Raw genomic sequence first — 15987 nt, 5'->3', positions numbered from 1 at the left:
GTTGTTTTTCACATGTTCCAAACATCTGGGAACAAGGTTCAGCTGCCTGATAATGTGATCTCTTGCAGAAAACACTGAAAAGTTGGGGTGGGAGGGGGGTAGATCTAGCCCAGCTGTCCATTTCAAATATTGCTGGTTTCAAATTTAGCCTGCCATCTTCTCAGCAAATTGTGAGCACTTTTCAATCTGTACATATAAGTGTTTTCTTAAGTATTTGGCAAGAGCAAGGGAGTTTGAATTAGATTGTGAAAGCAGGATGCCTGTATATGTGCCAAAGCATCCCAAGGTGTACAGGCCTAAGGTGATATGATTTAAATTTCAGTTTTCAAATTTTCATCTTTTTTTGGAATGCATTCTCTGCCACTTGCAGGAATAACTGGAATAAGCATGTCCATCCACGTCCGTCATCTTCAGAGAATTAAGCTAATTTGCTAAACGTTGGAACTTTCCTGTTGCTTCTGCTATGTAATTTTTGAGTCATTAGCACTTTCTTTAGCGATGCATTGTCACCTGACGTACCAAAGCGTTGTATCCTGTCTTTGCTCTTCATCAAAAGCCAAACAGCTGTGAACTCTGTATTAGATGTGATGCACAGGACAGATACAAAGGAATGGGAAGAGGCTCAAATAATGGCACCTAAGTTGACTATTTTGAAGATGCACAACCACAGCTTCTTCAGAAATAATAAAATACCACCTTCTCAAATTTAAAATGCCTAATTTCATTGCTCTTCCTGATCTCTATGCAATCATGCTGTGTTGGTGGGTGCATCGGCACTGCAGTACAACATGTCATAAGAGCATAGGCTGTTTTGGAGTGACACGGGTAATTAAAGGGAGAAGATTTCCATACTGCAGAAGTGATTGTCACTATATGGAAAAGAGGACCTTTTGAGGGTAGGGAATATGTTTGGCTATGGTTTAATATGGTGAAGCTGAAGGATTCATCACTAGAACTCAGAAAGGCTCTGAAATACTGCAGGATCTGAGAAGTAATGTCTGAGGCATAGATTCATAAATAGAAAGGCAGGCCTCATCTTATAAAACCCATCTCTAGAGACCTAGAACTAAAAGATGGAATTTGCCCATCATTACTTCCTGGCTCTGGTCTCAATTAGTAGTAAGAGTCCCACGAACACTGAGATAAAGAGATTGGCCAATGCCAAGTACTTTTGAAAGTCTGACCTGACTGAATAATGTATTGGAAAAGATAATGAAGATGTGGAAAATTATTGTATTCAGCTCCAGAGTGTATGCTGGATATGGCCAGAGGTGTCTTAAGTCCTCATTTCCTAAGTAGGTTCAGACAATGTGGAGAAGGAATTATCCCTATCGCCTGTTTTGAGATGCTCGAGAAACTATCTTTACAATGTTGTTTGTAAACCTTGCTTGCCAAGAGGCTTCTTGATCCTGATATTGATGTTGATAGTGTGCAAGATGTCATCATCACCTCCAGCAATAAGGGACTGGTGTGTGATGAGAAGGATATGAGAAGCGCAGAGATAAAATAACTGAGAAACAAAATGTTCCTTCGTTGCTGTCTTTGATCTCTTAACTCCCAGCTGTGAGATATCCTGGTTGCTGATGGCAGCAATCGACTAATTTTCTGCAGCTTCTGTTGCTTGTACAAAACAGAGGAAGATGTTGTCTTCACTGAGGGGAGTACAAGTCTTGCTGTAATGTCTTCTGTTGCAGGCTGAACCTGAGGACAGGCAGGGAGTGAGCACAGGCAGCCTCAAGACTGAGGCAAAATAGGCAATTTTATTTCTCTCTCTCTCTTTCTGCCTCTTGCTTTGTACTTCAATTCCTGCCTTATTAGTCATTCTTTTGAAGATTAAACCACAATGGAAAGCTCCCAGACAGTGTTGCTGTCTTTGCTGTATCCCTGATGTGATGGAAGAAGTGACAGGCACCACGGACAAAGCTGTTGTGTCAGGGTTAGCCTCATCTTGAAAGCTTTTTCTCGACGCTGAGGTGCAGTAGGTGAGGGAGGGGAAAGTTTTACAACAGCCATTTTACTGTCCACCAGTAGTTTACTCCTGACCTGGAACTGAGGCTGAGGCCACTAATTTTGTCGTGTGAGTCACCAAAGAGCTGAGAGAACAGGCTTTGAGCTCATCTGCTGTTGGCTATGTCCAAACAGGTAGCCCATAGGTGAAGATAGGAAGAGGTTACTGCTGATTTCCCACATTGTTCAGCCCTGTTTTGCAAGGTGTGAAAAAACATGCTTGTGGTTGAGGTGTGTCTGCATGAAAAATTATAATCCCACATCCAGACCAGTGGGCAGGGATGGTTGGAACCGAAGCGCTGTTTCGTGTCATTACAGAGATACACCAGATATGGTCATGTCCCTAGAGAGACACACTCGGGGCAGAATTATGGACAAAGCAGACTGATTTCCTATCAAAGATAAGAATAAGTAGTTCTTGGGATCGGTGTCTCTAAGATGGAATGGACATGGAAGTGCTAACGTAGAGCTGGTGCACGTGAGGCAGGAGCTGCTATTTATGCTGCAGGGTGATAGAAACCATTGCCGACCTGCTGGGGCAGAAGAACTGGGCTGGAGGGTTGCTTGGCCTCCCTGAGTACCCAGCCGCTGGCTCCACAGCTTGGCAGGAAGTTAGCTGTTGATGCCTCTGCCTGCAGCTGCCAGGCCTCCCCTCGAGGCTCCCTCTTTAGTGCAAAGTGAAGTGCAAACATGAACTTTGTGAACATGCGTTGCCCTTTGCCTTTTCACAGTTCCTGGATGAGGTCCATGCTGCTGTTTGTCTGGGATAGTGTCCCTCTGGGAGGTGCAGTTGTGCTTCAACACTGTCTTTTGGAAACAAAGGGGTGAGCTATGGGTTGGCTCAGGCTCTGCTTCTGTCACTGCCAGCTGTGAGGGACTACTGGGCTGGAGAATCCCTTCTCCACATCAGCTGTTAGTATCTCACTAAGTCTATTAATTCAGCCAAAATGAGATCCTAATAGACAAATACATACCAATATTTATCTAAAGAGTTAAGGGGCAACCAAAAGTGAATGACAGGAGAATATAGCAGAACAACAAAAATCATATTATCTGTTTTCCACCCTTTGAAATTAATCATGTTGTTAGGCTTGTTGTGGAGAAGGGCAAGGCAGGGATGGAGTCTGGCATTCTGCCTCCAATCTCTGCAGAGCTCCAGCTGTTCTGCCCTCTCCTGGAGCTTATTTCTTCTTAGGGAACCAGAGATGGCCATTAAGGAAAGAAGTAGAGAAGGGAATAGCAGCAATCCCATTGATTGCTTCTGGAAGAGTATTACAGAAAATGTAAAGGACATTTGTGTAAGACAATGCCAAAGAGCTAAACAAGGCCAGTGTGACTAATGGAGAAAAAGAGGAAGAGGGAGAAAGAGGCTAGCTGAGATGCATAGGAAATGGTAGAGAATTCATCCTTTGAAGCTTTTCCAAAACTCTGCTTTTAAATTACTCTTCCTATTGATGGTGGACTCCCTCAAGGATCCAGTCCATAGTACTGTCAGCATCACTTCACTGTCTCAGTCCCATTCCTAGATGCTCTTGGGAACCCCTCTGCCTTATCATATCCTCAACCAATGCTTTCAGAAGCTCCACACTATATTTTTGGCAGAACATTTTGCTGTGCTGTGCTATACTGACTCCTTTATGCTTGCCCATATTTCCTTAATGGGATGCAGCATCTTCTGCATTCTCCACACATTCTTTGGCTCCAGCATTCCAGTGTTGTTTTTGGTATTGCCCATAATAAATCTGTGATGTCTCAAATAATACAAGAAGTTCTGCACCTATATTATTTGAAGCTGAATTCTCTTCACCCCTTAATTTTACAGCTTATTTCTCCTCTGTGTGGAGGGACTGTTTTTCTGTAGCTTAGACAGCAGCCCACAAGACAGTAAGTTTTCAGGGCTGTACCGTCTCTCTTCAGAAGAAGTAACTTCTGCTGGGGAAAGATTACTTATGAATTGCACTCCATTCCTTCACAGGGCCTGATACACCCCTGAAACAAGCCCAGCATACATTTGTATGCAGGCTCCCTAGGGCAGTGGTCACAGCACCAAGCCTGACAGAGTTCAAGAAGCATTTGGACAATGTTCTCAGGCACATGGTGTGACTCTTGGGGTGTCCTGTGCAGGGCCAGGAGTTGCATTTGATGACCCTTGGGGGTCCTTCCAACTCAGCTTTCTGTGATCCTTTGATTCTGTGCCTTGCTAGGGGGAACTAGACTTACAGCTCTACATTTGGGGTGAGCACGGCAGATGTGGCACGGCAAGGAGAGCTGTTCACACAAGAGGGACTGAGTGTGCTGCTTTGGAGCAGTGGTTGCCAATGTTCACACAGACCTGGCTGTGGCTGCTGCATGGGGGTAGCGGGTTTCTCATAAATGCCAGGCTGGGTGCACGAGTTACAGCAAGCACAGTGGGTATTAACATTAAAAACCAGGATAAGGAGGGAAAAAGAAAGGCGAGTCAAAGATCAGGTTATTTCTCTTGTAGAGTGGCTGCAGGTTTGTGTCCTGTGTCCTGCACTACTCGGCGATGGCAGCCAGGATGTGGCACTCACTGAAGGTAACAGGAGGCACAGGGAGGCTGTTTGCCTTCCAGTGAATGGGGCTTATTCTGCTGACTGCTGGCAGAGACTTGTGTGTCAGTCACTCATTAGCTGTGTACCACCAGGCAGCAGATAATCTCAAGTGCTGAATGAATAAATCCACTCCTTGTCAGCTCCCATCAGTGTCTTTTGCATGAAGCCCTGATGCTTCTTAAAGCAGCATACGCTACAGATAAGTCCAAGTGCCATATTTACTCGGGAACTGATGGCAGAGCCCTGAGGAGCACGGCAGGTTTTAGCTACAGAGCTAAACCATGACGTTCTGGATAGGATTTTCCATGGCTAGATAACCTGTAGGATCTGTCCCTTCAAGACCTTGCAATCTATGTGTCAGGCCAGGCCGTGAATCTGTTGTGGAGATGCACCGGCAACAGCAGAAAGGATTTCCAAGAAAATTAACAACAGTATCCCTCCAGCCAACTAAATACTCTCAGAGTTTATGCTAAATTTTGAAATTCAGTGGAGCTTTCAGAGTTGCAGTTTTGAAGGGACTTTGGAAAAAGACAAGTAGAAACTGACGTTTTGTTATAATACTAGTTTGTGGAAAGTAAATTTCCCTCCTAAAGCTTCATGGTATAGAAATCTGCACATGCAAATTTTAAAATGAAATATGCATCTCACTTGCTTCTCACACATACCCATTTTAATTTTCATTTAGGGGGAAATAGCTTTGAGAAGCACACATGCAAACAAAAATTGTGGTGGGATGAGCCCATAATAGAGTCCTCAGTAAAATAAGGAGTTGCTCAGCTTTCCAGTAGTTTTCTGTTTGTTGTAAGTATTTTGTAAAGCATTGTCCAGCTGTCTGATTCGATGGAGATCTAAGTCTAGTTTTCCCCCTCATTCATCTATTTTTTGTAAAATCTTCTTGTAATTGCTAATACTTAACAGAAAACCTGAATTCGTGTTAAAACATTTAATTAGTCAGAATTGTATAATAGAAGATTTCTTCCAGATACCACTTAATGATCATTAGAAGGTCTGATTCAAATCCCACTTAAGTCAGTTGATGTCTTTTGTTGACTTCAATACATTTTGAATCTGGCTCAATATATTCAGAAATGTGAGGTTAATGGCTAGGATAGCAGTAAGAAATACTCCCTATAGATGCACAACTTTCATGGCTCTTCATTTGCATTCATAATAGCCTACTGAATAAGTTTTGGATAAGGGTAATGAAAGGTCATTTTAAGCAAAAAGTCAGCCAAATTCAGAGCTGCAGAGGAAGATACTTTAATGTTTAATCATTTAAACCCTGATATTTTTTCCACTTCAACTCTATTTATGTTGCCATATAAATTGTGGATGTAACTGATACAATGCATGAGATGTTTTGGTATTGCTTAGATCTGGTAATGGCCTAATCTGTTTGGAGGAATGGTGTCCTATCACAGCAGCAATGACCCTACAGGGCATAATGGACCTACAGTTACTTGTTGTATAAAGCCATTTCTGCTTTAATGCTGTTCTCTTCTGATTTCAGGAGTAGCCTATTTCTGTGATTATGGGCAGGAGCGAACAGGTGACCTAGACAGTCTTCACCAAAGCCAGGCATTTTTCACCATTTTTAACTTTCAGTCCCACATAACATGAAAGCATAAGTATCAAATTAATAAAACCCAGGTGTTTTGCTTTGATATTTCTGTTATGGCAGGAACACAGACTTTTCAGAGAACCTAATATTAGTTTCTTCCTGTGAGATGCCTTTGGTTTTGCCACTTCAACTCAGTGAAATACCAGAGTGATTTACTCTGCTTTCTGTGCTCTCATCATGGAAATGCAAATTACTGCATAGCAGGCCAGACACTGGAGAAAGTAGGTGCTCTGGTACAAGGTTTCCAACCTGAGTTCTAGCCTGAGGAGTTGGATAAGCAGCCAAATCTCTGCATCCTTTGAAGTTCATTCTGAGTGTAGAGAATTCTGAATTCAGAAAAGGTCATGTCCTGGATGAGTTTCTTGTAACTGAGGGACAGCCATGAGTTCTGAAAAGTATTTCATTAATTACCTCAAAGTAGGGACAACATTAGAGAGATCTTGATTGTCACAGGAAAACCTACTATGCCTACCCTCCCTGCACCATTTTGCTCTGTGAGTAGGGAAAACAGCACAACATGTTTGCATCCTGCAGGACTCTGCTGGCCTTCACCATTTCTGCAGCTCTGGAATTCCTTCTCAAGCCAGGGTTTAGAGCCATATGGGAGCTACTGATGTCAGTGGAGAAAAGAGAGGGCTTTCTGCTGTGCTGCTGGTGAGCTTCAAAGCTTCCAGTCAGAAATGTCATCTGCTGTCCCCCAGCTTTTTGTGTGTAGTTGTTCTTTGAGAAACTGCTAGAAATTGTTGTTGCATAGTGCTTGCACAGGTATGGTAGATAAAATACATGGTAATATGACACAGCTGTGTTCCAGTTTGGCCAAATTTAGAAATGTATCCTCTGAGAGAAGGCACAACCACCCCTCCCCCACCAGGTTCGGGAAAAATAAATTTTCCTCGAAGGAAAGTGAAGGAGATAAAACTATTTATTTAAGAAACACACGGGAAAGGCAAATAATGTTAAATAATAAAATCTCTTGCTGTGGAGAAAAAACCTGGGAAAATGTCAGAGTCCTCCCTTTGGTCTCCTCAGAGCTGGGACTTGGCCCAGGGCCAGGCCCTCTGTGCTCAGTGGAAAGTCCTCCTGATGTGCTCTGAGGTTGAAGCAGTCCAGTAGAAAAGGGAGAAAATCCGAAATTCCAGGGAAGGAAAAACAAAATTCAACTCTCAGTCTCTCTCTGGAGGAAAAGAAACTGAACAACTGGCCAAAAGCTGACTGGAAAACAGCAAGCTGGATGCTTCTTCTCTTCCCTGCCACAGCTGAAAAAAAAGTTGCTATCTCTATGTGACCTTGAACAAGCTGCAAACTGCTTTGGGAAAGTTTTGCTCAGTTTTTCCTTCCCCCTCTCAGGCTCAGTTTAAAGGCATAGAAAGGCACAATAATTAATTTCTGAGCATAGGGCAGCGATATGGGATACACATCAGAAAGTCACCCCAAGACAAGCTGTGAGCCTCATTTTTCAGGGAGCAAATTGGTCATGAGTGACCCAATAGCTACTGAGCAAAAGAATGCAAGAGAGAAGGAAACTTCCTTCTTCACTGAGACAAAATGCCAGGCTCCCTTGACCTGCTCTCCTTACCTTCTAAGTGAATTAACACCCTGTGTGCCCGAATTAAAAAGAAAGAGAGCACAGCACTTGTTGCCAGTGAATATTTGCTGACAAGATGGACTTAAACCAGAGAGATGTGACTTCCTCTGGAGGAGAATGAGAGCAAAGTAGAGATGGAGGAGAGGGATGCAAAGTATTGCATGATTCCTCTAAGGGTGGCGTTGCCCCCGTGTTGCACTTTGTCATTAGCTGAATCACTGGAGCATCCTGTCAAATCAACCTCCTGCACAGATTTTTAGAACCTCTAATTGGCACCTGCACAGCACCTGCACAGCTACACGTTACCAATGCGTCTCCTTTTGCCCCACACAGCCTTTCACAGCTGTTTCCCTCCGTTTCAAAGCACAGTCAGTAGCCTACCATGGCATGAGGCAACCCTGGCTTTAGTTGGGACCCTGTGATGTGACCCAGTGTTTGTGCAACAGAAAAGCTTTGCTTTATTCCTTTCTCTTTTAACCATTAGGCAAATGTTTCTCTATGTTTCCTGTTTATCACAGACTCAGCCTCCCTAGACAGGCTATTCTGAGCTTGCCCTGCTTTCTGATAATTGCATGTGCATTAAAGCAAACACCCCTGCAGGGTTTCTCCTCTCCCCTGTCCTTGCCAGCTCAGAGCTGAACAGATTCCATGGCTTGCAAACACAGGGCTGCACAAAAAAGGCATGCCAGGGGCTGGCAAAGCTCTGGGGAAGGCAAAGCTGCATGCTATTTCAGACCTCTCTTATTTTGCCAGTGAGTTCAGATATCTCTCCTTTCCTGGTGACATGATGGCTGCTAGGTCTTCCTGAGCCGTGCATCAGTGACATTGCTGTTGAGATTTACAGTCTGTGTCCAGCCCGTATCAGTTACTGGCTTTGTTGTAGGGATCTAAAAAATGGACAGGATCCAGGAGAGTCACCCATCAGTAATGACTGCAGTTGTAATTCTGGGGTGGTGGTCTGTTGCATGTTTCTGTGAACTCTTGATTTTCTTTCTAAGGAAAAAGAGGTGGGACACTGCTATGAGATTTTTTTGAGGATGGTCTTTATCAGACTGCTGTCTAGAGAACTGGGAGTCTCTAGATCCTGAAGTAATACAACCATTAGTGTCTTGTGCCTCTACGTGGGGCAAAGTCCTGGACTAAAGAAGTACAGTAATGACACCTTTCCTCCCTAAATGCCCTTTCACTGAAGGATTATACGAAGTCTTACTTGAGATGAGTAGATCAATTTTGTCCTTGGTTTACAGATAGAAGAGGTAGCAGACTGTGGAAAGCTGACTGGCGCAGACAACACACCACTGAACTGAACACACTGCAGTGAAATGCTGCCAGGCACATCAAGACAGATGCTCTCTACATACCTTGGTTGAAATTGAGACCTCCAAAACTGTATTTCCTCTTAGGATATAGTTCCCAAGAATTTAAAAATATGCATAGAACCTCCTACAGTCACACACCTCAAATGAGGAAAGAAAAGCAACTCAGGTTAATTCTTTTTAGTTGGTTCCTAGAGTAAATCTGTAGGTCATAAGTAGGTATTTTCCTTTCTACTCTGATTGTCTGTTACCAAACATAGGCCACGCAGTGCTGTAGCTGAATTCCCTTCTCCAAGTGGTAGTCATAAGTCACTGCCTCTTCTGATGCTTTAGGACAATAACCAAGCAGGACCCTGACTGGATGCTGCCATCCATCACTCACTTGGTCTGAACTTAGGTTGCCACTGAACCAACCAAGGCGTTTCTCAGAAGTGAGTCACCAATGCTGTTAGACAGCCCATCATCAGGGAATTTTACCTTTCATAGGCAGGATATCCCCAGGAGGAAGACTGGGGTTGGATTAATCTTGTCATAGCTAGTGCAATGGTCACATTCCCCATAAAATACCTGTTCTTCCCCATCCAAAAGGAGCTTCATTGGAGTTGCAGTTTCTGAGCAGCTCCAGTACATGTTGCTGATGGTGAATCTCAGTACTATTGGAAGAGTGTTATGATAGTGGGTGCTTCTTCTGTTTTGTTTTTCCTCGTTTTTGAAGCAAATCCAACTTTTATCAATTATAGGGCTGAACAAGCCCTCTGCAAATCTCAGTGCATATCTTGTAAGAGAGAAGAGTAACAGGTCTTTTTGAAGAGGAGGCAAAAATGGAATAAACTAGCTACCCCCTGGGTTTGTGCTGAAATAGCTGTACAGTTGAAATCTACCCAGCTTTTGTTTCCTGTTTGTGCAAGTGGCTTTCATCAGAGTGCTGGTCATGAGTAAGTTAACACCCACAGAGCTGTCACCGTCAAGCACTGTGTATCACTGAATTCCTAGCAGTTCTGGCAGTGCTGAAGTGCATACATACATGTTTAAATGCATTCCCCACTTCTCTGAAGGAGCTATTTCCAGAGATCCCAAGTGTGGAAGTGGAGTCTCTCAGATGACTTTTGACTCTGCAGAGAGCAGTAAGTGTCTTTGAAAGACTGAGATTGGCACATGTACAAATACACTTTCCTCCATTCTGGTATGTGAGGAAGGCTAAGCATGATGTAGTGCAAAAGTTGCTTTTACTGTTTTTATGTGGTGGTGCTGTAGAGGAAGAGAGATCTGGGGTGATAACCAACATACTGGGAAATCCTCCTCTGCGCAGTGCTGCAAACTACCACTTTCTAATTTCCTGAAGAGTATCTTCCTGGCATTCAGGTAAAGTTGTCTGTGTTCAGGCTTAGCAGAGGATGTTCTCTCAGGAAGTTAAAGGACATTGAGAACTAAAAGTGTACTGGGCAAGTTCCTAATTACTCATCTGATCCCTGCAGGGGAGACATTAAGGGATGGTTTTGTGGTTTGTTCATGGTTTGTTTGTCAGTATAGCAGCTCCAGGAAAATCAGTTATTTAAAGGACTGGAAAAAACCCTACCTAGTTGTCCTTGTTTGCTTCTTTAGGTCTTTTTCCTGCCTTTGTGGATTCCTAGAAATTTGTCACGCCCGACTGTGCAATGCTTAGACTGCGTCTTGTTGCAGAGTTTATTTCACTTATCTGCAGTCTCCACAGTGCTACATTAACTCCCCTCGACTTAGCCTAGGTCAAATCAGAGCAGTTACAGTGTGGTTTCGAGCAGCAGAGCAATTTTGCTAACAGCTGAGGAATTGCACTGACTCCATCCCTAATGAATACCCTTAGTGGTCACGATAGGAATTTTGGGTGATAACAGGGCTTGCACTAATTACAGGGACTTAGTCACAACTTGTTAACTCAGCGTTGAAAACATGCTCTTGGAAGTAGCCATCCTTGGGCAGACTGGGAATTGAGGGAAAACACAGTCTTGTGCTTAAGGCTCTGAACGCCGCATCTCCAGTAATCTGCTTTAATTTCTTGTTGTGCCTTGTGCTTCTTATGTCACTTCTTATATTTCTTTCCCTTTCTGCGCCTCAGTTCTGCAGCTATAAAATCACACTGCTCTATGTCTTCTCCCCTGCATGCATGGCAAGTTCTTCAGGATGGGGATTTTCTAACATTAATTGAGTATGCAGTTCATAGTGCAGCCACACCTGTGGCTGTGGGAGGTCAGGAGAGCCCTATGTGACATCTTAGAGTTTCTGTACTTTGAGAACATGTCACTGGCTTTGGATTGTGAGGCAGGAACAGCCTTGAATGCTCATATAACTCCCACAGCTAATTTTCTTTGGTAGATTTGGGACTTTTCTTTCAACCTTGAAATTTTGTGGGTTTTTGGTTCCGCAGGGCAGGGAGTGCTGAGGCTGAATAAATTGAATTTTTCGTAAATTATGTAAGTGGTAAATAAGCTACATTGTTACAATTTTCTGTATCCTCTGCATATGAAGAGGAGTGGAAAATGGATAAATGGGAAGAAAATGTGTGACAATATCTAATGTATTCTAAGACCAATCTTCTAATCTTCTCTGTTTCTTTTCATTTCTTCCAGGTGGAGCGGGAAATAGCCATCCTGAAGTTGATAGAACATCCCCACGTTTTAAAGCTGCATGATGTTTACGAAAATAAAAAATATTTGTAGGTATTACTGGCTTTTGCCAGAAAAAGGGGAAGGGAAGGAGAAAGAAAGGGAGGGAGGGAGGGAGATTGGGGTTTTGGAACTTGGTAACATTTCTGAAAGAATGGAACAGGTGTGTTTTTACCCTCTGCTGATGTCTGTGTGGCATTTGGTATGTGGATGAGGAATGAACACTCATTATTTCCCTGGCTTTTCTCATGTTCTTCTCTGTACTTTCATAGAATAATAGAATCATTTAGGTTGGAAAATTTATCATTGTCCAACCATTAACCTACTTCTGCCATATTCACCACTAAATCATGCCCCGAGGTGCCACATCCTCACGTTTTTTGAACACTTCCAGGAATGATGATTCCACCACTTCCTGGACAGCCTGTTTCAATGCCTGACCATCCTTTCAGTGGAAGAACTTTTCCTAATATCCAATCCAAACCTCCCCTGGTGCAATTTGGAACCATTTCCTCTTATCCTGTCACTTTTAAATTGGGACGGGAGACTGACCCCCACCTGACTACAACCTCCTTTCTGCGAGTGTTAGAGAGTGCTGAGTTCCCCCCTGAGCCTGTTTTTCTCCAGGCTAAACAACCCAACTCCCTCAGCCTCTCCTCACTGGATTTGAGCCCTAGACCCTTCATTGTCCATCCCTGGATATGCTCCAGCATCTCAGTATCTTCCCTCGAGTGAGCCTTTACTTATAAGAAACTTATATGCTGTTTCTTTTCCTACTTAAAATAGAAGAAAGAGGACAAACCAATGTTTTCTATAAAATAGGAAGAGAGAAGGAAGGTTTGTACCTGTAAGATCATGAACAATTTTGAATCAAAGCTGTAACAGACTTAGAGTGGGTAATTTGGATAACCTCCTTTGCCTAATAGTTTTCATTGAAGCCCTTAACTCTCACTTTAAAAGTGTTTTAAATTTGTCCCATCAGCAACAGATCTTGGTTTTAAGGGCCACTGTAATCCCCTGATGGTTCTGCAGTGACAGTTATGTAGCAAAGCTTTTTTTTTTTAAGATTTTTTCTTTCTCCAGATCATTACCAGTGCCAGACAGGGATGTTGTCCACAGACAATCACTTTAGCTTGATTTAAGGCACTAAATACATTGTATCTGTTGTCAAACAAACACGCCACATTAATCTTTGCACAACAGGAAAAAGATCAATGTTCTCCAAATACAAAAGGGTGACCCAGTAGAGAAGTCTGCGATTTCCAGCTTTTTATCAGGTTATTACAGGTAGAAGAGAGTGGTTAAAAAAGATAAAACAGTTTTTAAAAGCTACCATTCATTGGTGACCTCTTTTTAGTGTCTCAACACAAGAAGGGAATGACTGTTAATCCAAAGAAAGTGTGTTAAATGGAGGTAACAGTCCCTCATGGACTATTCAGCCAGTCTTGTTACAGGAGCAATGAATTCCTATTCCGAGAAGCGAGAAGCGAGGCCTCTCTGCCTAAGGGTTAGCTTAGTAGAGCAGGCAGTAATTTCCTTTGGATTCCCCTTCCTCCTTTGAGGCAGAGCCTGCCATCCGTGGTGGAATGCAGTTGCCAGAAAGAAATCGTGCAGGCACTGGGTGGAGGTTGGCTCAGATGTTTTCAGAGCTGTGTGCTGAATGCTCTGTCCTCAGTGGCATAAGTGGTCATGGCTCCATGAAGCCCTGTTTGCTGCAGATGAGGACAGAGGGAGGCTCAGATCTAACACAGCCTGTTCTGTGAGCAGAAGGGCAGCAAAGGGAAATTAGGCTTTACAGGGAGTACCTTCTCCTTTAATCCTGAAGAGAGGCAGAGGACATTTTCTCTGTATTCTGTTTAAAGAGGGTATGAGACCCCTCTTTTGATTAAAAGAGAGGCAATGCTCTTCTTTGTGACCTTGGTTTCTGTGTTGTGTAATCTTAGGTATACACACACACTGCATGAACACAGCAAACAGCTGATGTGTTGATGTGTTCCAGGCAGGTGTAGTAGACTTGAGCAGAGGTGACAATGTATGAATACATGCAGAAGAAAGGCCACAAGTGGATGGGCTGTAGAGGTGCTGAAGCTTTCTTCCTGCTCTGAATGCCTGTGAAGCCAGAAGCTGAGCTTCCCTTCTTTATCCCATAAGACTTGGGGGCTATTTTGCTCCCTGTGAAAAATACCTAGAGCTCCGTGCAGTAGGGATGGCATTACACTATTATTTCAAAAAAATTACTGCATTTCTTGGCAGGAAAACATCTTCCTGATGAAAATCACCTTGAAAAGGAAAGCATCCCATATCTTTAAGCTATGTCTGGATATCCTGGCTTCTAAAAAACATTGGGCTCCAAAGCCTGCTTTGCCAATGACCATTTAGCCTTGAACAATCACTAAGTCTGCTTTGTGCTGTAGCTCCTCTGCCTGTAAGATTAAGCTGTCTGCATCCCCCTGCAAAGGCACCGAATCCCTCTGCTGAAAGACACAGACTCTGAAAGAACCAATGACTGTTAATTAAGTTTCATTTTTTATTAGTCGCTATTTTAAAGAAAGGGCACAATGCAGAGCTTCTGCCAAGCCTCCATGTTCAAAATTAGAAACAGCTGTGGCCTTTGATAAATCTGAGAGGTGGAAGAGAGGGCCTGTGGAGGGGTGAGGTGTTACAAGTGAGTGGGGGCTGAGAAGCGTGTATGCATGTACCTTCCCAAATAATAAGACACAGTGACCTCTGGTTCTCACCAGCATCAGAAAAGGGATTGCTCTCTGGTTGTGGCAGCACCTTTCCATCATGCATGCCATCCCAGCACTAGCAGTAGTGGCATGGTTTCAGAGGAGCTCATGAATTATGGGTGATATTTCAGAAGCCAGAGACTAATCACAATGCAGCGCTGGGGAGTATTTCCTCGATAAATGTTAATTTCACAAATCATGTTTGACTTTTAGTTTATGATTTAATTTGTGACAAGGGGCTTTGGTTGAGTAGATTCCTAATGCAACTATGAATCAAATCCTTTTTCCACAGTTTATTTAACACTGAGAGTGAGTTTTAAAAAATAATAATAAAAATCTGTTAGCATATGTGTGTTAGCCAAGCAGTCTTTTTCTGTTTCTTTTGGTAGGGTTCTTTTTGCCAAGATAGTTGGAGAGGTGGAGATAGCTATCAAATCTATTATTCCATCTCTTTATCCATCATTTTGAGTTGTCTTATTTAGTAAGACTGCAGACTATGCATCTAGGTGTTTAGGGAAAAACACAGCAGCACTGTGGCTCTCTGTAAGTGATATACAGCCTCAGATATATATTGTGTTGGCTAAATGAGCAATATAACTGACAGTTTAATTATTTAATGTTTGTTGTATGATCACACTGATGGCTTTCAAGCAAGATTGGGAGTCCACAGTAATAGATAATTTAGAAATAGCTATAGACAATCAATGCCTCCCTCTCTGCCATCATATAATGTCAATAGACAAAACAGCCGGGAAGGGGGAGCATCCTCCCTTTTTAAAGATCAAAATGAGTCAAAGCGGCCTGGTATGGGGAATGATCAATGGGCTACCAAAACCTGTGTGCACACCAGTTGTTTTGACTAAGGAAGTGCAGACAGTTGAATTTTAGGGAAATACAAACCATAGAATTGCCACAGAATGGGTTGAGTTGGAAAGGACCTTAAACATCATCTAGTTCCAACCCCCCTGCCATGGGCAGGGAACCCTTTGATTAGACCAGGTTGCCCAGAGCCTCACCCAAGCTGACCTTGAACACTTCCAGGAATGGGGCAGAGAAGGAGCAAGGCAGAAACAGATAATAACAAAGTTTTGGTGCGTGCTGTAATACACACTGGAGGGGACACACTCCTTTGGTGATTTCTGCATTGCAGATGAGCTGCGTGAACCTGGGGGATGATCCTCTTTTCTCTGTGCTATGTATATTCTTGAGTTGACCCTACACAGAGTTTGTGTAGCAACTGCAGAGGAAGATGGAGTTCCTACACTGTCAGCAGCACAACCACTGTGAATGAGCAGGAGGTTCTTGTTAGCAGTCTTGTTGAGGATTAAAGAAGAGGAAACATGCAAAGCCCAGTCCTTCATGAGTGAAGTGACTGGCTCTGGTGTTTTCCAGGATGCAGTCTTATGCTTTATTCTTAAACTCAAACATGTATATTTACTGCATTTTATTTACTGTGTTTTATGCAGTATGTGCAGCTTTTCTTCAGATCACAGAAAAGCAGCTGTCCCACTGTTGGA

General features: G+C 43.1%; 1 protein-coding gene across 2 annotated transcripts in view; it reads left to right on the top strand.

Annotated features, from left to right (window-relative positions):
* The window catches only part of BRSK2 (BR serine/threonine kinase 2), a gene marked incomplete at both ends in the record, with an annotated part of 307761 nt that overhangs the window by 191736 nt on the left and 100038 nt on the right, over window positions 1–15987 (top strand). For both annotated transcript variants that reach the window (XM_082283910.1, XM_082283909.1), the window contains one exon: window positions 11706–11791. In XM_082283910.1, coding sequence (XP_082140036.1) covers window positions 11706–11791 — 86 coding nt within the window. The remainder of the gene's footprint in view (window positions 1–11705; window positions 11792–15987) is intronic.

Source organism: Coloeus monedula (assembly GCF_965178545.1).
Source record: "Coloeus monedula genome assembly, chromosome: 6".
Taxonomy (NCBI): Eukaryota; Metazoa; Chordata; class Aves; order Passeriformes; family Corvidae; genus Coloeus; species Coloeus monedula.
This window is presented reverse-complemented; position numbering and strand designations above follow the sequence as displayed.